The 25,908-nt window shown below is 42.7% G+C and overlaps 1 protein-coding gene and 1 long non-coding RNA gene across 2 annotated transcripts; one reads left to right on the plus strand and one right to left on the minus strand.

The window, feature by feature from the left end:
- Positions 1-19,635: 19,635 nt before the first annotated feature.
- On the minus strand, positions 19,636-20,450 carry LOC131443529 (uncharacterized). Its single transcript, XR_009233639.1, has 2 exons — positions 20,341-20,450; positions 19,636-19,796 (listed from the first exon to the last, which is right to left on the minus strand). It is a non-coding gene; the product is annotated as an uncharacterized LOC131443529 (long non-coding RNA).
- Positions 20,451-21,040: 590 nt separating this feature from the next.
- On the plus strand, positions 21,041-24,841 carry LOC131444099 (putative nuclease HARBI1). Its single transcript, XM_058614242.1, has 4 exons — positions 21,041-21,315; positions 23,276-23,420; positions 23,650-24,352; positions 24,483-24,841. Exons 2-4 carry the CDS (start codon positions 23,301-23,303, stop codon positions 24,839-24,841), a joined length of 1,182 nt encoding a protein of 393 aa, XP_058470225.1. The 5' UTR covers positions 21,041-21,315; positions 23,276-23,300.
- Positions 24,842-25,908: the final 1,067 nt, after the last annotated feature.

The raw sequence follows: 25,908 nt of genomic DNA on the forward strand, positions 1-25,908 counted from the left end.
AAAATAAGCAGACAGAGTTCCCGGAGTTACTCCATGTAACCATTCATTACTGTCACTGATTGTGTTGTGGATGCTGCGCCTTTCTCTTCCGATGAAAGGCGCAGCGGTGGCGGAATAACTTTTTCGTAGTTATTTCGTTATCGTGTGGATTAAAATGGGATAAAGAAAATGTTCTACTCAACGTTCAAGTCCCGTTTTCTTACAACAAATGAGTCTGTAACTTTATTATGTGTTTAAAACATTATAGACTGACGTGTGTTCATGTGTTCATGTCAGCAGCTGTGTTTACATCACTGTGTTACATAAAGAAAATATTCATCTGTGGAAAATTAATTTCAGTAATTTGCTCAAAGTAAATAAGTGAGTCTCCCTCTCTCTCTCACACACACACACACACACAGGTTTGTAGTGAGTGTGTTCGCTCACAGGATCAGTTTCGTCTTCAGTGTCCTCTCTGATGTTATCCACATATGTTCAAACGTACGTGGTGTATCAGTATTGTTTGTCACAGAAAATTCATGTTTGTCACTGTAGACACATTAATAATATTATTTTCAAACACTGTGATAAGTTTCAGAGCTTAATATTGCAGCGTCTCCACCTGACAAGAGTTTGCGGAGCTCTCGGCAAATTCTCACGGCAGCTCGAGAGTTTGCGCTGCGATGCGCAAACTTCCACGCCAAGTACATTTTTATACATGCCGTCTGTGCGTGAAAGCAAGCGTACGCCGTCTTTTTGTGCGTACGCACGGTTTATACATGAGGCCCCAGGACTCTGCTTCAGTATTAACAGTAGTACATGTTTGTACATTTACACACCTTAAATATGGAGTCCAGGTCTGCTCCATGCTGCTGGACAGACTGACCACTGAGAACCTCTGTCCTCTGCTGATCAACTCTGAGGAGAAAAGATTCAGTGTCATTTACTAAACAATCATTTGTTTCTACCAGGTTTTCAATGTGCTGCACCTACGATTCTTCTTCAGCCAAGTTCACATGACATGAGTTTGACAGGTTGAAGACAAAAGTCCCTGAAGGACAGTCTCTAGTGTTTGTTATGTGTGAAGTCTCAAAGACACAATCAGAGAGGCTTGTCCATGAGTCCCTGACCAATCACGGACTCTGACTAGATTTACTGCTGGAAACGTATTCAGAGACGAGGACAGGCTGAAGACGTTTAGTGGAGACAGAAAAACAATACTGGTCCACCAAAGAGAAGAAGAGTGTTTTTCTGGATTCAACATGTTTTGGACTAGACAGGCTCCCCCTGGTGGAGGATCATGTAAGTGTGTGTTACTATGTGTGAAATTCTTACATCAGTTCACCATGTTTTTGTCCATCCTTGAAGTTAATAAGACGATCTATAGACAAGTCACCCTTCATGGACACACAGCTGGGTCCAGGTCCAGGTCTGGCAGAGTCTGGTCCCTGTTGATGGATCCTCCTACAAACACAGGACATGACATGTAAATACAACATCTGCTGTGATTGATCTCATTAATGATCTACAGTATCAGGAGACACAAGGAAAACAGGTTTGTGTCAGAAATGGTTGAGTGTGACCCAGATGGTGTCAAACACTACACTGATTAACACATTTAAGACTTCCACATCTTCAGTCAGATCACTTTACCCAAACCCAAGCATGTGAGCCAGGACTGTTCCACAATTATTCCACATTTCTTATTTTTTCATGGGTCCAGATCTGAGATTAAATGGGGACGGGTCTGTTTGGGACTTGGGTCCAGAATGTCTTGGGTCTGCATGGTTCTGGGTCTGAATTCTCAAATATTAGGTGTCTCTGGTGCTACATGGTGGATCATTTGAGTTGTTGACCTGTGAAGACTTCCACCCTCCATCATCTGACCTCTGTTTTTGTTTGAAGGTCAAAGGTTCTTCCATGGACCAGTCACTCTTCATGGACACACAGCTGGGTCCTGGTCCAGGTCTGGCAGAGTCTGGTCTCTGTTGATGGATCCTCCTACAAACACATGATGTGTAAATAAAACACTGAGCTGTGACATGGAGACGAGTCACATGATCCATGAGATCCTCATCTCACCTCTGACCCTCATGTTCCTCACACAGAGTGGTTTTAGAGGGCGGAGCTTCCTCTTCACTGTCCTTGATCTGATTCATAGCAGAGCGCCACCTGCTGGGAGAATAAAACTCGCTCATTACAAGTTCTGCTAACATAGGTGGACCACATTGACCTAATGTGGGCCGGTCAGCAAGAAGACTTTTTTTAACCACAGAATTGGCCGACATGACCCTCATTGGCTGACTGAACAATCGGCACAGCCCATTGGTTTATGCTAATAATGGACTGTCGGTCACTCAGTTACTGGTTCATTTCAAAGAGCCGTTAAAAAGATTTGACTCGTTCGTGAACGTCACAGCTCGACTCACAACTCACTCAAGACGCTGTTTGCATCACACTTTACAGCCCTTCACTGCAGGTGAGTCCACTGGTTTAACAGAAGAGCCCGCCCTCTGGTGGTCAGGTAAGAAGCTGCCCAATAGATAGATACATATGTATGTTAAACATCTGGACTTTGAAGAGATGTCGTTAATTGTGACGATTGAGAATAAACGTTTAATTTAACTTTAGTCTCTTAAATCTTATCAAAATATGACCTCGTCCTCTGGATCCTTTTGTTTCACCTACAATGGCTGTAATCTGTTTTCACCGGAAACATAAAATGATCAGTCACTATCTGATCTTTGAGTCCAGCAGAACTTCTCTTTCACCAAAAGCACAAATGTCCTCTAAACCAGTGATTTCCAAACATTTTAGTCGCTGAACAACAGAATCAGTGACGTGAGATTCATGAGCTTCACAGTAAAAACATCACGTCGACAAAAAGTCACAACTTTTTCATTTTCAGTGCATTTCTTTTTCAATCCGTGTTTCTGCTGCACGTCACATGTACTTTTATGTGTTATCGTCTATGTGTTTTTTTATATTGTTTCTATGTGAAATAAACTAAACAGCTGATGGAGACAGAGTGAGTCAGAGGAGGCGGAGTTAAGTCATAAGAACATGATGGATCTGTAACAGGGAAGTGATTGTTTTGCAGTTAGCAGCACTAGCCAAGTTAGCTGAGAGAGGATCCACTTTTCAGACAAAGGTCAAAGTAAAAGAAAACGAGTTCATATCTTAGCAATTATTGAACGGAAATTCCACTTTTCACTGTAGCTGTCACTTTTACTCCATGATTGATTCTTTAGCTGTGACAAAGGAACACGACTCTCTCTACAAAAACAAACACAGTGAACTTGTAGAAAAGTCTTTTGTTACAACCAGGTGACGTTTGAGCTCCAAACAACATCTGGTCGTTAACAAGAGTTTGTGTTTATAGATGTTACATTTAAATATGTTTGATGTCAAACCATCACTCAGTGAATTAAGACCATACAGAAGTTCAGCTCGTGGGTTCTGAGCATCCACGTGATTCCAGTGTGTAATATCACATGTCAACCAGCAGATGTCAGCATTTATAGTGTGTCAGCAGAGCTGCTTCAAAAGGGTTGGGCCTTCTTCACGTTCAGAGGAACCAGGACATGTTCACATCCCATAATAAGACAAGTTTGCAGTATTACACCAGACATTTAAGCCTCTCAGTGTCACTACAGGGTCAATTCATTCTGTGTAAAAACCTCAGTCACTGAACAAGAGTCAGTGACGTGAGATTCATGAGCTTCACAGTAAAAACATCACTTCCACTCAAAGTCACGTGTGATGAGATGAGTTTAGTTTCGTTACCTTGTGAAAGCAGGAAATGATCGTCATGAAGCTGCTGAACGTCTGTGAAGTGATTCTGCTGCTGAACAGCGAACAAAACACAGACCAAAGTTTTCTCAAGCGTTATCTGAAGGAAATGTGATGAATGTGATCAAATAACTGCTCTGATCTGAACTTTACACTCAACTCCATCAACTGCAGTCAAATATTAACAGAATCAGATCTTATCACTGAACAATGATCTCGCTCAGACACATAAACTTATACAGTTTTAACTCTAATTGACTCGACTCAGTTTAGTATCAGCCATGTTGTTTTCCATGACTTCACAGTGCAGCCTTTTTCAAACTGGGGGGCGGGCCCCCCTGGGGGGGCGTGGAGACTCTCCAGGGGGGAGCGAGTTCTTAAGTCCTAACTAAAGTTTAGCAGGCGGAACTTTTGGTCTCGCTGTAAGCTGGACTCATTTAAGTGACGTACCACAACAAAACCTACACTGGTGACAAGGTTTGGAGAATAGAGAAGTTTCTGAGGGGCAAAAAGAAAACTGTGCATCTAACAACAAGCCAGCGTCAGCCGAACGGAACAATGATTCACAACGACCAAAACCCAAGACCAGAAAATGCCACCGAAGACCTCTGTGTGTGTTGTGTCTCAAAACATTGGCAGGGGACAGCTTTTGTATTGTTAAAACAAAAAAAATATTGCACAGCAAATGATTGATATTTGTAAAGTATTCTTTGTTATCCAAATGTATTTATTGTTTAAAAAATGACGCTATTATAGTTATAATTACACATTTCATATTTTTATTTGAAAATTGCTTTCTCACAAAGCAATATTGAGGTTATTTGTATCGCTAAAGCAAAAATGTCGCGGGGCCCCCGGGAAATTTCTTCCTCCAAAGGGGGGCCCAACAGAAAAAGTTTGGGAACCACTGTCATAGCGCCTCCTCAAAGTGGGCGGAGTCATCACAGCAAGCCTGCACAATAAAAATCAACGGTCAACTACTGTCTCTGCTGTTTGGCTGTTAGATGAGATGTATTCTTGACATCTGAGAAATCCATTCATTTGACTGAAGATGGCAGCATTGTTGTTCTGTGTTAACGTCTGTTCTGTTAATGTTTGACTCTAGTTGATGCAGAGATAGGAGCTGACACTTGGTTTCCTGTTCAAAGCAGCAGTCATTTTGTGCTCAAATCAAATGTAGCAAAATAAACAAACAAAAACAACCATGTGGATATTAACGCTCTCTCACTTGCACATGAACAAGAAGTTGTCTGTTGACGTCTTCTTCATGTGTTGTTTGGGTAACTCTGTGCTAACACCTGATACAAAGGTGGCACTGGAATGTTAAGGCGATTTAGGATTTAAGGAGTTGTTTGAAGATGGAGTGACAGATTCAGAAATGTCCTCCACGCTGAAGCAGGTCTTCACTTCCGTCTTCGGTTGTGTGGACACAGAAGTGTGATCATTGTTTTTGCTGCCAAGGTTTTATAGAACAGTGAATAAAGTCTGGGATTTGTAAAGTTTCAGGAATTTATTTGAAATTTTGCCATTTCTTTGAAAAATCTTGGAGAAACTGGTTTACAAAAGTATCCTTGAACACTGTAGAGTATTGAGCTGAAAGGATCAGCCAGGAAAAATCTGGACACTGGTACTGTTCATAAGTGGCTTTGGAACTATGTTCATTTTCTGGTGGTGTCCAGAAAACAACATTGGGTTTTTAGATAACTGGCAAAACTTCTGGGGGAAACCTGGTCTCATGAGGAGAGACGGCGTCCATCCCACTTTGGATGGAGCAGCTCTCTTATCTAGCAGCTTAGGGCATTTTATTAGAAACCCATGACAATCCAGAGTTGAGACCAGGACACAGAGTTGCAGTCTTTCATGCTTCTCTGTGCTTCTTCTCGAGCAGTCACCAATTAAAAACCCCATAGAGACTGTGTCTGTCCCTCGACCTACTAAAGTAAAAACTAAAGTAAATAAAGTAAATAAATCAATAACAAACAGAAGAGGAGTTAGACATTCTAACTTAATAAAGATTAATACCAACAATAAAATAGAGTCAAATAATACCACTTTCAAATGTGGACTATTAAATATAAGTTCTCTCTCCTCAAAATCTGTTTTAATAAATGATCTCATTTCTGACAATTGTATTGATTTATTCTGTGTAACTGAAACTTGGTTACATGAAGAAGATTACGTTAGTCTAAATGAGTCAACTCCACCCACTCATGCTAATACCCATATTCCTAGAAGCTCAGGCCGAGGAGGAGGAGTAGCAGCCATTTTTAATACTAGATTATTAATCAATCCCAAGCCCAAACCAGGATATTCATCGTTCAAAAGCCTTATTCTTAATCTATCTTATCCTAGTTGTAAATCACAGAAACCAATTATAATAGTCACAGTTTATCGTCCACCTGCACCTTATTCAGAGTTCCTATCAGAGTTCTCTGAGTTCTTATCTGAGTTGGTGCTTAAAACAGATCAAATCATAATTGTAGGGGATTTCAACATCCATGTAGATGTTGACCGTGATAGTCTTAGCTGCGCATTTAACTCACTGTTGGAATCAATAGGTTTTATTCAACACGTTAATAAACCAACTCATTGCCTTAATCACACCCTCGACCTTGTTTTAACTTATGGTATTGATATTGATAACTTAAACATAGTTCCTCAAAACCCTCTCCTTACTGATCATTATTTACTCACATTTAATTGTACAACAATGAACTACAATAACATAAATAAGAAATACTGTCTGATAATAATATGAATACATTCAAAGAGACAGTGCAACCTTTATTTAACTCGGTGCCATATGTCAGTACATCTGAAGGTACCTTTTGTGATTTTACTCCCGCCCTCATAGATAACCTTGTTGATAGTACAGCAGCGTCACTGCGTACTACATTAGATTGTGTTGCCCCTCTGAAAAAGAAAGTGGTGAACTGGCGTTCCAGTGACCTAGAGGAACTTCATATAGCCTGGAAAGATGGTTTTGTAGCTTACAAAAAAGCCCTACACAAAGCTAGAGTTGCCTATTATTCTTCTCTAATTGAAGAAAATAAGAATAATCATAGATTTCTTTTCAGCACTGTAGCCAGGCTGACACAGAGCCACAGCTCCACTGAACCATCTATTCCTTTAACACTGAGCAGTGATGACTTTATCAACGTCTTTGTGAATAAAATAACATCAATTAGAGAAAAAATGGATCATCTCCTCCCTCATATTGGGACTGACTCATCTTCTAGCACAAGAGCTTTAGAAGCACCAGGTGCACAGTTCGACAGTTTCTCCACTATAGATCTCCCTGAGTTAACATCATTAGTTTCATCATCTAAACCATCAACCTGTCAGTTAGATCCTATGTCCACCAAACTGTTTAAAGATGTGTTTCCTTTAATTAACAACTCTATATTAACTCAGATTAATCTATCCTTATTAACTGGATATGTGCTCCAAACGTTTAAAATAGCAGTTATTAAACCCCTTCTAAAAAAAGCGACCCTTGACCCAGATATTTTAGCTATTTACCGACCGATATCTAATCTTCCCTTTGTCTCTAAAATCTTAGAAAAGGCAGTTGCTAATCATTTATGTGAATATTTGCGCATTAATGGCCTGTTTGAAGATTTTCAGTCAGGTTTTAGATTAAACCATAGCACAGAAACAGCACTAGTTAAAGTTAGTAACTCAGATAATGGTCTAGTTTCTTTACTTGTCCTGTTAGATCTTAGTGCTGCATTTGACACCATTGATCATGATATTCTACTGCAGAGATTGGAGCAGACTCTTGGTATCACAGGTGCTGCCCTCTGCTGGTTTAAATCATACTTATCTGATAGATTCTAGTTTGTTCGTGTTAATGATAAAACCTCACTACAAACAACAGTGAGCACTGATTCCAGTGTGTAATATCACATGTCAACCAGCAGATGTCAGCATTTATACTGTGTCAGCAGAGCTGCTTCAAAAGGGTTGGGCCTTCTTCACGTTCAGAGGAACCAGGACATGTTCACATCCCATAATAAGACAAGTTTGCAGTATTACACCAGACATTTAAGCCTCTCAGTGTCACTACAGGGTCAATTCATTCTGTGTAAAAACCTCAGTCACTGAACAAGAGTCAGTGACGTGAGATTCATGAGCTTCACAGTAAAAACATCACGTCCACTCAAAGTCACGTGTGATGAGATGAGTTTAGTTTCGTTACCTTGTGAAAGCAGGAAATGATCGTCATGAAGCTGCTGAACGTCTGTGAAGTGATTCTGCTGCTGAACAGGAAACAAACCACAGACCAAAGTTTTCTCAAGTCTCATCTGAAGGAAATGTGATGAATGTGATCAAATAACTGCTCTGATCTCAACTTTACTCTAATCGACTCGACTCCGTTTAGTATCAGCCATGTTGTTTTCATAGCGCCTCCTCAAAGTGGGCGGAGTCATCACAGCAAGCCTGACATGGTTTTCTATGGGAGACTAGTAAAGGATTGTCTCCTTAATGAACCTGTTTTGCCAGTTTCCAGCAACATTTGTAGACCGTCAAGGGTGCACACTTGCTGCTCCTACATAATCATCCTGTTAACATTTCTCACTCGTTTCCATTACTCCCTTTAAATGAAATTCTTGATCCCCTAATTTCCTTAGATTATTTTTCATCACCTCTCTATTTGCCTCATATGCCCTACACCTCAAAAGTACATGTTCCACAGATTCCTCCTCTTCCTGACACCTCTCACACAGTCCTGTCTGATGTTTCCCTGCCAATTTAAGTGATTTATTCAGTGCACAGTGCCCTAGCCTCAACCTCATTATCACAACCTCCTCTCTCCTGTGTCCCATACCTACCCTATTGACCCTAACACTGTTCTGTATTTGATATAAATGCCTCCCTCTACCCTGAACATGTGCAAATGGTCAGCTGGAGACTTACAAGCATCGCTGTGGTCAAAATATATTCTAGCCAATTTAGCATTGGTATAGTGAGCTCTATGGAGCACTTTACATTGTAAAAGGCCATGTCTGGCGCATATGGATGAGGAGTGGACCAGTTTTAAAACGCTTCTCCACTGGTCGTCATCTATGCCCACCCCTAATTCCTGCTCCCACACACCCTTAAGTGATGCTGTGGGGACTGGACACAAGAGGCCGATTCTATTATAGATGGTGGAAATCAGTCTTTTCTGATCAGCATCAAGGCAGAGAAATTGGTCAATTTCCGCTTCAGGGGGGCGGTTCGGAAAGTGTGGAAACTGCTTTTGGATAAAGTGTCGTACTTGGAGGAATCTAAAAAAGTGGCTATTGGGCAGATTGTACTTAGCTGACAAGGACATGAAAGACGAAAAAGTGTCACTCGTACAAATCAATAAGTGTTTTGAGGCCTTTGTTCGACCATGTGCGAAAAGTGGGGTCAGAGCAGGAGGGGAGAAATGAGTGATTATTCAAGATTGGAGTACGGGCCGAAGCCCTGAGCAGACCGTATTGTTTCCTCAACTGAAGCCAAGACCTAATTGTGTTGGTAACGACCGGGTTGTGCGATACGCTGTGAACACATATGGACAGCTGTGAGCAAATCACACAGAGTGTAGAGAGCAGTGGGATGATGACATTTCAGTGTAAGCCCAAGGTGGGCAGGTATCATCTAATCTAAGGAAATTAGGGATCAAGAATTTCATTTAAAAGGAGTAATGGAAACGAGTGAGAAATGTTAACAGGATGATTATGTAGGAGCAGCAAGTGTGCACCCTTGACGGTCTACAAATGTTGCTGGAAACTGGCAAAACAGGTTCATTAAGGAGACATTATCACAACCTCCTCTCTCCTGTGTCCCATACCTACCCTATTGACCCTAACTTGGGCAGCCCGTGGCCAAGTGGAAAGGGAACTTGACTTGTAACCGGAGGGTCGCTGGTTCAAATCCCCACCAAAAAAAACATCCAACCTGATGTCCTCTGTTCATTACTCTAATAACTGACTGCAATATTTCATACAACATGTCCTGGCCTCTTCCACCCATCTTAGAGCTACCAATACTGCCAGCATCTCCACCGTGTAGACCCCCAACATATTCGATGTTCTCCTACTTAGCCCAATCCTGCTCTCTGGCACAGCCACCCCTAATCCTGTCACTCCTGTTTCAGGTTCCCTAGCCCCATCTGTATATATCAGCACCAAGTCTCCATACTCTCCCATTACATGACGTTCAAACGCACCTTCCAAATCTATTTGACCCTTTCCTTTTCTTTTCATTTCTAACAGATGCCAGTCTATTTTCGGGCCCTCAAGCATCCATTATGGTGTTGCTGGACTACAGACTATTGTAGGGCTTATTCTCACCGCTAAGACTCCCAGTTCATTTGCCAATTCCTTTCCTACTCTCCCTCTGATTTTCCCTCTGACTCTTCCCATTCTCCCAGCACTCCTGCAGTACCACTTTCATCGGGTGAGAATCATTGTGTCCCTTCAAATTCGCCCAGTAATTTCCCATCAACTGCTTCCTTCTCAGCCCCAGAGGCACCTCTCCCATCTCTACCTGTAACGCAGGTACTGGCGTTGTCTTAACAGCCCCACTGCAGACTCTCAGCGCCTGTGCCTGAATCACATCCAGCTTCTTAAGCCTTGATCTAGCAGCTGACCCATAGGCAATGCTGCCATAATCAAACACTGATGGTATTAAAGCCACATACACTCTTTTCAGTGCCGAGCAACTAGCTCCCCAACTCCTACCTGTCAAACATCGCAACACATTGATCACTTTTTTGCATTTCTCTTCTATTCTACCAATATGCCCTGCCCATGTTAACTGTGAGTCAAACACTACACCCACAAATGTAAATGTTCCAACTCTTTGCAGCTCATTCCCGTACATTTTCAGTTTCATTCCTTCCTCTCTTCATTTCCTGCTAAAATACACTGTCCAGGTTTTTTTCCACTGAGAACTGGCATCCCCAGTCATAGCCCCACTCCACCACCTCATCAATAGCCCCTTGTACTTTGCCCACAACATATGCCACATTCCTTCCTCTTTTCCACAAGGCCCCATCATCCACAAAGAGTGACCTACCTATCTCCTCTGGTACTTTTGAGAACACGTCATTGATCATTACTGTAAAGAGTAAAGGGCTAATCACACTCCCTTGAGGGGTCCCATTCTCTACTTAATCCAGTTGTACACCCTTCCTCTTATACCCATCTTGCACAGCTTTATTAATAATCCTTCCTTCCACATCATATCATATGCTTTCTCTATATCAAAAAACACTGACACTACTGCTTCTTTATTTGCCTGTGCCTTTCTTATCTCTGTCTCTAGCCTTATCACTGCATCCATCGTATTTCTTCCTTTTCTAAAACCACTTTGATCATTTGCCAGCATTTCTTGTTTTTCACGATCATAAGTTAATCTTTCTGTTATCATCCTTTCCATTATTTTGCACAGATTTGATGTTAAGGCTATTGGCCTGTAACTAGTGGGTTGTGTGGGATCCTTACTGGGTGTTCTTATGGGGACCACTACTGCTTCTTTCCAGGCACTTGGTAATCTTCCCTCTTTCCATACCTTGTTGTACAATAGCAGCAACTTTAATAATGCTCTCTCCCTTAGTTGTTTTAGCATTATATTGCATATCTTATCTTTCCCTGGGGAGGTTGGTCTTGATTTATTTATTGCCCTCGTCATTTCTGCCATAGTAAATGGTTCGTCAGTTGCTTCCCCTGTTTCTTCCCTCCTGTCTAGCACACCTGGATACTGATTCATTGTTTTCTCTCTCCTCCTCCTCCTCCTCCCCTCTTCTGATAGATTTTCAATGCCATGTACTCTTGCAAATGACTTTGCCATCATTTCTGTCTTATCCCTGTTAGAAATTGCAGTCTCCTCCCCACACGTCATGACCGGATAATCCCATACCTTTCTATCTCCCCCCATCTTTTTTATCATTCCCCATACTTCTCCTACAGGTGTCGTTCTTCCTATTTTTTCACATAATTCTCTCCAGCTTGCCCTCTTGGCCTGGCGTATTGTTCTTTTCACTACTGTCTGTGCCTTCTTATATTGGACTAGCTGCTGCACGCTATGGGTTCTTTTGAGTTGTTTCAATTCTCTGTTTCTTTTTTTAACAGCTTGACGACATTCTTCTGTCCACCACGGTACCAGTTTCCTATTTATCTTGCTCTTACTCTGGGGGATGGCTCCCTCTGCTGACCTTAACATTCCTGAGGTTATGTTCTCATTTACACCATATTATTTTTTGACTGTTTTGCCCGCACTGTAAACCCAGATTTTGTTTCTAATTAAACTTCCGAGTGATCATGACTTATTCTTTTATGTTTAGTAAAAACCTGCTATCATTATGAAACAACATTAGTTGTTTGTACTATTTAGCTGAAATATTAATTGCACTAATCAGGTTTAGCAGAGATAACTTGGTATGTTTACCTTTATAAGAAAGGGGAGGGGGCTAATTCAAAAACCTGCCTGGTCACGTGACAAGACCAGCGTCGTGTAACTTGGACACCTGGCGGGACGAGCAGGCATCGGCAGCAGACGGTACCCTAACTTGGAAGCAACTCGACTCCAAGTGGAACGGTTAGTATGATAAGTAACTGTTAGCCTAGTTATCTTTGTGGGAATTTTTAATACTCGAAAGCTTGTGGATAATTTGTTGGCGCAGCTTCTTTTTTTTTTTTTGAACGTGTGCATCATGTTAATAGTACTTATTCCTAACACTAGCTAATGTTAACTCAAAGAAGAGTCAGCTGAATGTTAATGTTCGCTTCGTGTCCTCAGTCTGAGGACGGCTCACATACCGGCGAGTGTTTGCGACTGTATCATTTCTATAACCGTGATTTTACGCAAAAGAAAAGTGATTCTACCGCTGTCTGGGTAAAGAAGTGTAGCAGGCGCTATGGAGGAGGTTACGTTGCGAACACCGCGAGCTGCTTGCAGCGCGTTGATCCGCTTGACCCGTCCTTGGCCGCTCTTTTTCCCTCTCACTCACTCTCACACACACGCTCGTTAACATGTCAGTTTTCTCTGTAACATCGGCGTTGTTTCGCTTCTAATACCTTATTGTATTTAACAGTGACGTTGTTGAGCTGAGTTGTTGAACTAAACATGTTCTCGTTTTCTATTTTTACAGATCCCTGTGGTGTGAGGAAGCTGTGGAAGTGTAAGTATTGTGAGTTTATCTGTGATAAAAGGGGTCACCTTTTAAAACATTATCGTTTCAAACACGATCAAATAAAAGTGAAACTGCTCAAGTAACCTTTCACTGTCAGTCATGTGATTTTTCTGCACCCTGCACAGAAGCGATCTTTCTCACTCACTTGCACAGTACACATTTAAAGGTAAATCACAGAGTCCAGTGTAACTTTCACACACATGTGTATTCTACATTTAATGCACACAGAAGTAAGGAGCACAGAACACACAACTGGAAGATGTTCAGGCCAGAAATAGTCTCTAGTAGTGTAACTCATTTAGTGTGTAACTCTTTATTTATCAGGTGTTCATGGAGTTCAGCAGGATCGTGGGCAAGAACCTCAAGCAGGACTTTTATGAGAACATCGATGGGCACAGTCCTCGTCTCCTGGAGTTATTTGGATCCAAGAGAGGGAATGTTGGACAGTTGTTGACACAGATTTCACAACAGACCAATGTAGGTCCATAGACATTTTGTACTTGGCATTGTTTTTCACAGGTTTTGAAAAACATCATATCACAATGATACTCTATTAGTTGTATAATTTAATCCAAACATTGCTTGGTTTGTTCAAGCTTTCTTATAGATCATTATTTGTTTTTCATTTTAGCTATCTAACTTGTGTTACTGTGTTTAATTCCCAAAAGACTACAGAGTCAACTGCGCTCCGGACACAGGTGCTCAGAGGGCTTCCTATCATCCTTGGGGACAACCCCACAAACTTCTTTAAAGCAGGCTTTGTAAGTAAGCTCTTGCTTTCTTATCATTTTTGCCATGACACTCTTATATTGATGAAACTTGTTTTTCAAATGAGAACTCTAATGTAATGATTGTGCTCTTCTGTTACTCTTTATTAAGGAATATGATGATGATGATGATTCTTTTTGTGACCTTGACATTGGGACACTTGTCATTGAGCGTGAAGGTGCTGTGCACACATCTTCCCAGCATCTCAGTCCAGCCTCGTTGCAAATCATCATTGAGGGAGAAGTTGTGATGGACAACATTCAAAATCTGCCGACAGCAATGTGCATTCTGTTTGGACTCACGTATGCACTCCATCTTAACTACCCCAAGACTATGAAGCTCACATTTCAGTTCATCCAACAGGTATTGCTCTCATTAGACCTAAAGCCAAAGCTACAGCGTTTGAAAAATCAGCTTGAAATGTAAAGAGATGTCAATTCTTCTGTAAGAAACTGTTGACTCATTTTTTTTGCCGCACCAGTAAAACAATTTCTGACGTGTGGGGAAAACCTTTATATTTTCTGTAAAGCAAGCAGATGAACAGACACACGTACAACGCAGACACACACGTACAACACACACAAACAACACTGACACACACTTAAATGCTGTAGGAAGCGTGCTGAAGGATGGGAAAATTGGACAACTGAAGACATAAGACATTATTGTTTCAGTTCTTCATCAGTCTATGTTGATGGAATTAGATATTGTTCTGATATGATGGCCTGTTGGTTCATGCTCTGGTCTCCCTTCATTTAGGAAGAGGAAACAGATCCTGTTTATTTGTAGTTTCTTGTACATTTAAGTGAGGGTTTCTTGTGAATTTTGTTTGTTTATGGATTTACCACTTTAATCTCAGGGGACATCCATGTTTTTTTCTTGTAAATCTGTGACACATTCAACATCCACACAAATAACAGACAGACAGGGACAACACCAACACACGTAAACAACACAGACACGTACAACACCAACACGCACAACACACACGTAAACAACAGACACGTAAACAACACACACGTAAACAACAGACACGTACAACACCAACACGCATAGCACACATGTAAACAACACAGACACATACAACAATACGCATAACACGCGTAAACAACACCAACAGTCACAACACAAACACGTACAACACCCACTGTCATGGCCCTTGGCTGTGACGCCCTGCCACAAGTGTTTGTCATGTGTTAAGTAAACAGAAGACGTGTGCCAGCCCTTGCTCCTGATTGGTGGCTCTGGTTCCTGCCTGGTCTTCCTCCACCAATTCACCCGCCTGCCTCGGCCTGCCTGTTCTCCTGCACTGTGATTGGGTCACCTGCTCCAGCTTCACCTACCCAATCCTGCCTCAGCTTGTTTACAGTCACACCTGTTAAGAATCAGCAGCAGAGAGTCACTCGTGGGCACTGTGCTTTCATGTGAGCAGTTGGCCCCTTTGTCGCTCTGTTTTGGGAGCAGCTTTTGAGTATTCACTTTGAGATTTGTGAGTTTTGACTGTTGTGAGTACTAGTTTATTTGTTAGCCAATTTGTTTCGGCCTGTGCGCCAGACTTTGAGTTAAACTATTCCTTTTGGTTTTAAGTGGGTGTGCTCTACATTGACGGCCCTGAGCCTGTATTTTTTTTAGTGCCAAACCCTGTCCTTGTTACATCGGACTTAGGGGTGCTATTCCCAGTTTGGTGTTTTGGTTTTGATGTGTTTTTAGTATTTTGATTTTGGGAATAGCCGCCTCCTCCCTTGGTTTATTGTGATTGATTTATGTTAACTTTACCTTCCGTATTAATAAAACAAACTCATTTTTGCTAAACCAATTCCATCTGGTTATTTATGTTATTTCCCCTTCCCCAACGAGTTAGGGTTGTAACACCCACACATAATTGTTGTTTCAAATATTTGAATACGTTTGTCATAACAAGATGTTTGTTTTACCTTTTTTTTCTGAAAAAATAAAATGCATTGGAGCATTTACAGGTGTTTCTTTTTTCCATCCAAGTTAATTGAAACTATGTTTTATACCATATAAAAAAATCAAAAGGTAATTAAATAAGAGGAAAATACAGTAATTGTAATAAATGATGAGTAGCAATAATATGCCATTATAGTTTTATTTAATGATTTACAGTGAGTAAACACTATAATAAATATAAGTACTAAACATAAGGTTTTGTGTTCATGAACGATGAGCTGGATTTGAACACTTTTTGATTTCACTTCGGCTGTACTATTGATCACTCCTGTTATGAACGTCACAAAAGTCTCTTTTCTTCACATACATCCTGTCATCTGCCCTTAGTTGTGTTTCTTGCGTTTCCACAGCTCTTTGCTTATTTCTATCTTGATTCTGTGTTCTTTTTTTTTTTATATTATACATTTTTATTTTTGAACAAAGAACCAGGAAAAGAAAATCCCCCAAGAACAAAGAGGGAGAGAAAAAAACCAAAACAAAACAAAAACAAACAAATATAAGCAACAACAAACAAAAATAAAAAGAAGCAGATACATAAATATAAAGAACAAATAAACAAAATAGAACAAAACACAGAGGGAGGCGAAAGAGAAAATCCACAATAATAATAGTAAAAACAATAGTATAATAGTGTGCTCCCTAAAAAATGTTACATGGTAAAAAAAAAAATCAGATTGATTCAGTTGGGGTCCAGAGAGGAGAGGGTGTTTACATATGTGATGAGAGATTCCCATCTTTCATATCCCACTGATGGATGACGTCCCTGTTCGCCAGCGGTACCGCCGTCTCCCCCCATCTCAATTTTCACTGGTCAAGTCCCACATACAAGAACTGTTACAGGGAGGGATTGTGAGAGTGAGCTCCAGCCCTTACTCCTCCCCCATCGTAGTTGTCCAGAAAAAGTGTGGTGACATCCGGCTGTGTGTCGATTATCGACAACTCAACGCCAAGACGAGGAAAGACGCATATCCGCTGCCGCGCATTGAAGAATCTTTGGATGCTCTTACTGGTGCCAAATGGTTCTCAACGCTCGACTTGGCAAGTGGATACAACCAGGTGCCAATGTCAGAGAGAGACAAAGAGAAGACGGCATTCTGCACCCCGTTTGGCCTCTTTGAGTTCAACAGAATGCCATTTGGACTTTGTAATGCGCCAGGAACTTTCCAGCGCCTAATGGAACGTATCTTCGGGGATCAGAGTTTTCAGTCATTGCTGCTGTATTTGGACGATATCATAATTTTCTCCACATCCTTCAGTCAACACCTGCAGCGGTTGGAGATGGTCCTGAGTCGGCTCCAGCAGCATAACCTGAAACTGAAGATGTCTAAATGCCATTTTTTTCAGCGGGAGGTGCGATACCTTGGTCATATCATCTCCCCTGCCGGTGTGGCAACCGACCCAGAGAAGACCAGGGCAGTGGCAGAGTGGAAGCGCCCATCCACCGTCACTGAATTACGCGGCTTCTTGGGTTTTGCCTCCTTCTACAGGCGTTTTGTAGAAGGGTTCGCAAAGCATGCAGCCCCGCTTCATCGACTGGTTGGAGAGCTAGAAGGAAGCAAGAAAAAACCAAGGTCAAAGGTCAGTGCCAAGTTGGAAGGACAGTGGAGTGAGTCATGTGAAAAAGCATTAAGCACAGACACTTAAAAACAAGCTTGTCACTACTCCTGTCCTTGGCTACGCGGACTTCAAGAAGCCCTTTATCCTAGAAGTGGATGCCAGCCACCAGGGCCTGGGTGCAGTACTTGCTCAAGAACAGGATGGAGCCCGTCGGCCAATCGCATTTGCCAGCCGGGGGCTTAGACCAAGTGAACGAAACATGTCAAACTACAGCTCCATGAAATTAGAATTCCTTGCTTTGAAGTGGGCCATCACAGAAAAGTTCAGGGAATACCTTCTGGGGACGGCTTTCACCGTGTACACAGACAACAACCCCCTGAGCTACCTCCAGACGGCCAAGCTAGCAGCTGTAGAGCAACGGTGGGCATCCGAATTGGCCAGTTTCAACTTTTACATTAAATACCGCCCCGGAGCAGCCAACCGTAATGCTGATGCCCTTTCCCGTCAACCGAACACCCCAGCCGTACATTCCATTTCTGACATCGTGTCTGGTTTTAACATTCCATCACAAACGACTGGCTCCAAAAAGTACTCTCCCACACAACCACAGCTCACTGGTAACGTCATGGCAGTGGACGCAGCTCCGGTGCGGGAGAAGGCTGATCTGCAGGCCCTGCAAGCCACAGACCCAGTGGTCAAAGCATTTCTCCCCTACTGGAGGAGAGGACGCCCCCCAGACAGAGCAGAACGGTCTAGAGAACCCAACCAGGTTTTGGAGCTTGTCCGACAATGGAGGAGAATCAAGGAAAAGGGCAATGTGCTTTACAGAGAGGTACAGATGCCCCCAAGCCGACAGACAGTTCACCAGCTGCTATTACCAAAAGCACTACAAGTAGAAGTACTGACCAGTTTACATGACAATCACGGCCACCAGGGGGCAGAAAGGACGACAGCCTTGGTCAGAGAAAGATGCTACTGGCCAAATATGCGTTCAGACATTGACCAGTGGTGCAAAGAGTGTGAACGTTGCATCATTGCCAAAGCAGTGCGGCCCTCAGTCCGGACATTCATGGGACATCTGACGGCCTCCAAACCTTTAGAGGTTGTTGCCATTGACTTTACCACCTTGGAAAGAGCCAGTGATGGGAGAGAGCATGTCTTGGTCGTGACCGACGTTTTCTCCAAATTCACTCAAGCATATCCAACATCGGACCAGAAGGCCCATACTGTTGTCAAAATCCTCACGGAAAAATGGTTTTACACCTATGGAGTGCCTAAAAGAATTCATTCGGACCAAGGCCGCAACTTTGAAGGTGAACTACTCAAACGCCTTTGCCAGCTGTATGGGATTGCAAAAAGCAGGACGACCCCTTACCACCCGGAGGGAAATGGACAATGCGAGAGGTTTAATCGAACCCTTTTTGATCTTTTGCGCTGCCTCCCAGGAGAGAAAAAGCGAAAATGGCCTCAATTGCTCCCCCAGTTGGTGTTTGCTTACAATACAACAGTCCACCAGTCAACAGGTCATTCACCATACGAACTGATGTTTGGTCAGAAACCCCAGCTACCTGTTGACCTACTACTGGGGCAAGCGGATGAGGAGCCAGCTTCAATCACACCAGATGACTGGGTCACCAAGCATCAAGATCACTTGGCTTCTGTGTATGTGGCAGCTAAAAAGCATTTGGAGGCAGCTGCCACAGCCAGAGAGCAGCGCCAACCTCCAACAACCACAGCCATCCTTCCAGTTGGCACTCTGGTCTATCGGAAGAACCATGTACTAGGACGTAGAAAAATCCAAGATGTCTGGGAATCAACAGTCTACCAAGTGGTGAAATGCCTGGATAATGTCGGTACAGTATACAAGATCCAGTCCCGATCCAACCCAGAACAGCAGAAAACTGTTCATCGCCCTGAACTAAGACCAATCACTGAGAGAGGCGTGCTGGTCTCAGAACCACTAGTGGCCCCCCCTCCCCCCAGACAGAGGGATGAAACCCCCCCCTTAGGAAACGCTAGCGAGGATGAGGACAGCAACAGCAGCCTTCTGTCAGGTTTCATCAGCTCCCCCTGTAACGTTAGCTCTATTGCCGAACAGGAGCCAGCCCCAGACCCCCAGCCCCCAGAGACTGGCCTTGTGTCCATGGAAGAACCTGCAGGTCTCCCAGAGAGCAATCCACCCTCTCCTGAAGGGCCAGAAACAGCCCTCCAGTTCTTGTTGGGACCAGAGATGATACGACGCTCCCACCGAACCACAGCTGGGCAGCATTCAAACCCATTCCGTCTACCCCAACCCCTAGTCCAACGGCCCCCAGACCCTTTAGCACACAGGCCACGAGACTAATGTTCCTGCTAAGTAAAGTGAGTTATGTCACCGGGACGGCGACCTTTTAAAGTGGGGGTGTATGTAACATATGGGACGCTAGGACCCAGGTCACCAGGTGGGGAACCTAGCAACAGCAGCCTCACAGTACATGAGACTAGGATCTCGCGGGACTTTGCAAGTCCACGTTTGTTCTCGTAGCTCACCCTCGTCCATGCTCCTGTTGCCGGCGTCGCAGGTCTGAGAAGAAAAGAGGTACAAACACTTTTCTGGGTCTATATGCTTGTGTTTAAGGTTGAGTTTAGATTATTTACCTCTCCTTGCATTCTTAGTGTGTCGGTTGGTGCCATGAGGGTTAAACTGCATTGTACCTCGTACCTGTAGGCCTTACCTCGTAGCAGTTTAAGGTGGGAGCTACTAATAATGTCCACCTAATATGATGTTGCCACACGTCTGCTGCTGTACATTCGGTGGTTTATTTAACTTTGTATTTCCTGTTATATTTGTAGATATTAATCATCAGCACTTTATGACAAGCAGCATTAGCTGTCCCAGTCAATCTACTGTATTACCTGGATGCGATACAGCTTAGCTCAAAGCAGGTACGAGAGACTGGGCATGGGTATCATCTGGGTCAGTTTTAATAATACTGTTGAATTTCTTGTAATGTATTTATTCTGTCTTGTAGGCTGAACTGGCGACACACGTCGGCAGAGCAGCCACTGTTCTCTCCTCCCAGAAATCCTTATAATTAGTGTCTCCATTTTTGTTTTGTTGCACTTACCTTGATAGTTGTGACCATCCACCTTTCCATGGTGTCGTAGAATTTAATGTTTGCTCTGGAAGTGTGCAGTGCCTTCGAACCTTTAAGTATACAGTGTTTTGAGCTGTTTAAGTGTGCAGTGCCTTTGAACCTTTAAATACATAACAGTATTCACCTGGTTATGTGTGTGTCCAACTCTAGGTATCAGCCTTATCAAATACAAAAGTATTGATTTTATTGTTGAGGGGATATTGTCAAAATAAACTTTATTTTTGTACAACTTCAAGAGCCTCTGCTTGTCCTTGCCCTAATAGGTATTAACCTGAGTGGGGAGTGGTTGCTGTAGATTAGTCACACTGCGCGTAGTCCAGGGTCTCTCCCCTTTAAAGAGAGTGGCGTTGTCATACACAAGTAATCCTAGTGCCGGTCACACATAAAAATTGGCAGCTGAGCCTCTAAGGGAATATTTAACTTTTTCCAATGAAAAAAAAAGACATTAAATCACTTAACCAAGAAGTAGTAGTGGGAGCGTTCACGCTTTTCCAATGTAATAGAATACATCTGCGGGCTATGAGCGAGGCAAAAGCAACAACATCAGAGTTTTTCTCAGTGAGACTAGATGGAGCACGAGGTACCCCAGAGATGGATATCAGTGGGCAGAATGTTCTAACTTGATATTGAGGGCAGTGTTTAATAATTTGAAAAAAAATTTGGGACAAGAAAAAACGCCCCAGCTCCATGGGCTCTCCCACTCCCTCCCTGGGGTATCGAGGCTGCTCGGGAGGTGATCGGTGGGGCGCCAGCCCAGTCGGCGTTGCAGAGCGTGGTGGTCGGTCGTCGCGCTGCCTGAGCTTGTGGAGTCTGTTGTCGGTCCGGATGGCCAGAGCAATTAGGGCGTCCAGGCTTGTCGGCAGGTCCAGCGGCACCAGCTGCTCCTGGATCGGTTTCGCCAGCCCCTTCAGGAAGATGTCGTAGAGCGCCGTCGCGTTATAAAAGGTAAGTCACAATCCTAGTGATTGGAGTTCCTAAAAGGCTGTGAAAATGAACAAACAGAAATCTCTCCCAAGGAGGAAAACAAAAGGGGCTATAAATCTTAACTAAGGTATCAGCTAACAGGCTATGATAAGAAAACTTACAAAAGAAAGCGTCGCTCACAAAGAGGATCAAAAACTTGTGGCATCTGTGGCTGTAACGAGGAGCTCTAGTGATCAGGCATGGACGAAAACACACTGGCACTGAAACAGGGAAACAGAGGCCGTTTCTCAATACTCAAGTAAGCAAGTATGTACTTGCGTACTTGGGAAGTATATACTTGAGAAGTACGCTGGGAGTATATACTTGCCAAGTACGGGAGTACACAAGTATGTGGTTGTTTCTCAATACTCAAGTATGCAAGTATGTATGTATTGTTCTGCTGTTTGAATGGTGGCTGGCGCCAAGTGCTGCAGCCTCATTACCGCCACCTACAGTGTTGATAAATTAACATATGAAATACTTTTAATAAATGTATATATATGTTGTTATTATTTTTACATTTTAAATATTTAACTTCATTTATTAATTTATTTCTATTAAAATATACAATACAAATAATACAATGTGGAAAATAGATATATTACAGCATTGTAGAGTAGTATATATATATATATATATATGTATGTATGACATATATGTACGTGTACAAATATATACTACTCTACATACTATACTATACATATCTAATATTTACATATTATATTGAAATATAAATCTCGACTTTAATATAAATCAAAAATTCAAAGTTAAAATAAATAAAACATTAACAATATACAAACCTTCAAACTTTCAGGTCAAAACGTTTCCATTAAAAACAAAATAACACATCAACAACAAATCTATGGATCACACCGAGCATCTAATGACAGCCACGTCTGAGCCAGCGGATCATTTCATCAGGACAGGCCGAGGTCACGCTGCTCTGTGCCGGGCACAGTGAGCGCCGAGCGTCCGCAGAGGCGGAGCTGATCACCTCCGACAAACGTTGCTGCCAAACTATAAATACGTCATATCTTCATACACAAACCACATGTTTGAATTCTAAATGACTAATTTCTCGCCTCAAATGATGTTAAAACTTTGTTCCGGGACACAGAAAAATATTTATTTCAGATTTATATTTCTATTATCTGCTGCTATGCTCCGCCGAAATGTATTCTGGGATACATGGCCATCGCAAGTACGCTTAAGTCACCTCCGATGCATACTTGGTAAAAATGGGCGGAGCGAGAACATTTCCGGGTTTGAGAACCGTCCTCGCTGTTCGCTTACTTGAGAATTGGAACAGCCCTTGGACTGAGGCTGATGATGTTTTCACAAGTACGGGAGTACGCAAGTACGCACAAGTACGCACAAGTATGGATATTGAGAAACGGCCCGTGTGTCAATACTCAAGTAAGCAAGTATACATGTATTGTTCTTCTGTTCGAATGGTGGCTGGCGCCAAGTGCTGCAGCCTCATTACCGCCACCTAATGCATAGACTGTATATATGCTATGCACATATAAACATATGTAATCCTATATATAACATTAAATCACTTACAATAAAGCTATATTATATATAAAAAAGAACCACAACTCATGTCGTTATTTATATTCAACACATTTTTAATGTTTTGTAGTCTTTTGTCTTCATATAACAGACCATTGGTGGGAGGTTGATGGTGTTGTACAATCTGGTCCTCAGGGACCACTGTCCTGCATGACTTAGATGTTACCCTGCTCTAACACACCTGGATTAAATTGTCAGCTTGTCTTCAATCTCTGCAGAAGCCATATGTTCATTTGAATCAGGTGTGTTATAGCAGGGCAATGGCTATAAAATGCAGGGCTAGATTAAGAGGCACTGGAGTTGAGGAGGTTAATGAGTATAGGTGAGCTGGAGTACGAAAAAAAATACTAACTAAAATGGATGCAAGGTGTGTTGCTGTTCTCGCTGTCGGGATGCTTTACCGGCAGGCCGAAGAGGAGGCTGCTGACCTGAGGAGGAGGATCAGGGAAAGAAGAGCCAGATTGCAGAGGAGGGAGAGGAGGCTTGCCCTTCTAGCATATCTTGTGAACAAGGTAAGAACTACTCATCACTTTAACTAATAATCACATCTATTGCCTCAAACAGCATATATATACAGCCATATGAAAAACTTTGGGAATCCCTCTCAGGCTTCTTCAGAACTGAAGAAACCTCTTACTGAACCATTGCAAGCAATATATATATATATATATATATACATACATGTATATATGTGTACATATTATATTACAACCACTCTAAATATGTTTTGTTTCTCCACAGAAGAAACAACCAATGCAGAGATATGCACAGATGAATATAAATGTGCCAATCATCAGCATGTTTATGTCTGGTGCAGACACAAAGCCGGCCCTGAGACTATCCAGGGACAGCTTGGATATATTTTTTCAAATGCTGCCCCATAACAAGTCCCATGGCTGGAGTCACGAGGTTGAGGTGCTGGTGACTGTATACTGGCTTGCTTGTGGAGCTTCCTACAGGGTGACAGCGGATATTTTCGATATGCCTCTGTCAACCATTTGCAGGATCGTCCACAAGACTGTAGACAACATGATGACGATCATTCACCAGGTCATCCATTTCCCCAAACATGAGGAACTGGAGGTGGTGGGGTCTGGCTTTGCCCGTCTGGCTGATCATGAGGCATTTGGTCGGGCTGTTGGAGCCATTGATGGGTGCCACATCCGTGTTCTTCCCCCTAAAGACCCACAGAAGAGGTGTTACATGAACAGAAAACTCTTCCCATCAGTTATTTTGCAAGGTGTCTGTGATGCTGGGGTCAAGTTCCTAGATGTCTACATAGGGAATCCAGGATTGGTCCATGACTCGATGGTTCTCCGCAGATCCCCCATGTTCCGACAGGCCCTGTATCCACCAGCTGGATACTTTCTGCTGGGAGATGGAGGGTACCCGTGTCTGCAGCATCCGGTGGCTATCATGACACCGTACCGCCAGCCCGTAGCCAGTAAGATTAGTCATGGAACACACAAATAACACAAAAGAGAATGTCGGTTAATACTTTGGTGACTTAGAAATGTAGTTCATTGTGGGTTTTTTTGTGTGAATATTTATTCGTTTTTTTTCTGTTTTAACAGCCAGAGTGGAATCCAGATTTAATCACCACCATGCCAAGGCCCGCATTATAATCGAACGCACCTTTGGGATGCTCAAGACCCGCTGGCGCATTATCTTTCTGCAAGCTCTTGAAGTCCGACCTCTCTTCACACCGAAAGTGATCGGTGCCTGCTGCATCCTCCATAACATCTGCATGGGTGTAGGAGACATCGTAGAGGAGGAGGAGGAGGACGATGATGGCAGTGAGGACGGGGGCAACAGTGAGGATGAAGCCCCTGGTGAGGACCTGTCAGGAAATGGCACCAGGCAAAGGATTGCCGCACAGGTTTCCTCACCCACTGAGTTGCCACATTTCTTACATGAACATGATTATAATTGAATAAAACAAAACATATAAATGGTATCTGCTGTCTTTTATCATGTTTTTCCATTACCTGTGTATGTGTGTATAAATATATATATATATATATATATATATATATATATATATATATATAAAAGCTAATGTTGCAGTGAACAATATGTTTACATATATTATGTTTTGCTCCAACTCTGTTGTATCTGTTCTAATATTACACTTAATAGAAATAATGGAGTGCACTGAATTATTTTCATACAATTTATTTTACAATTTTTCTACCAGTTTCTCAAATAGAGAGAGGAAGCAGTCAGCTCTGGCTGCTGCTGCTCTCTCTGCTTCCCCCTGTCTTGCCAGTGCCTCTCGCTCCCTCTCTGCCCGGTCCTTCAGGAGGTCCAGAATGTCCTCGCCATCTCTGGACCTTTTTCGGGATGGCTGACTGGCTGTAGCTTCCTCCACAGGGGGAGCAGATGCTGATGTGCTGACCACACCACTGGTCGTGCCTGTTTCAGGTGGTGTGGTCAGCACACCACCCGTGGTGGCTATGGTGTTTGCTGCAACAACCAGGGGTGGAGTAATTGAATGCTGCCCCTGGAGTGCAGCATCCATGGCACTGTACCACTGCCAAGTGGCAGCGGTCACACTACCAGCCTCCACCCCTCTACCAGTGGGAGGATGTCTGAGCTCCTGAAAAATCTGTAACTATTAAATAGTAAAACCAGAACGCAACGACCAGTGCTTGTCTCTGATGAATTATTATAAATACAGACTGTAAAAATAAGAAGTATCCTTTGAGAGAAAAACAAGTAAAACAGATTACCTTGTATCTGTCCTTCAGATTGTTCCACTTCTTGTTGGCCTGCTTCGCAGTGACGTGCAGGCCAGAAGTGGCAACAAAGACACTGGGCAAAATAAGCACACAGAGTGATGCACTGTTACTTTCATGAAGATATATAGGTTGAATGGCGAAATGTTTGTCAATCACTTTCACAGACAGATAACATGACCACTGATCATTACTCACTCCCATCCAGTCTGGGACGCATTTCGCCTCCCTGTGAACAGGCTCTCATTGGCCACCCGCCACT

The sequence above is a fragment of the Solea solea genome, chromosome 17 (assembly GCF_958295425.1).
Source record: "Solea solea chromosome 17, fSolSol10.1, whole genome shotgun sequence".
NCBI lineage: Eukaryota > Metazoa > Chordata > Actinopteri > Pleuronectiformes > Soleidae > Solea > Solea solea.

Coding starts and splice junctions, on each gene's coding strand:
- LOC131444099 (XM_058614242.1), top strand. CDS start 23,301: ATGCTTTACCGGCAGGCCGAAGAGGAGGCTGCTGACCTGAGGAGGAGG. Junction 23,421..23,649: donor TAGCATATCTTGTGAACAAG/GTAAGAACTACT, acceptor GTTTCTCCACAG/AAGAAACAACCAATGCAGAG. Junction 24,353..24,482: donor GTACCGCCAGCCCGTAGCCA/GTAAGATTAGTC, acceptor CTGTTTTAACAG/CCAGAGTGGAATCCAGATTT.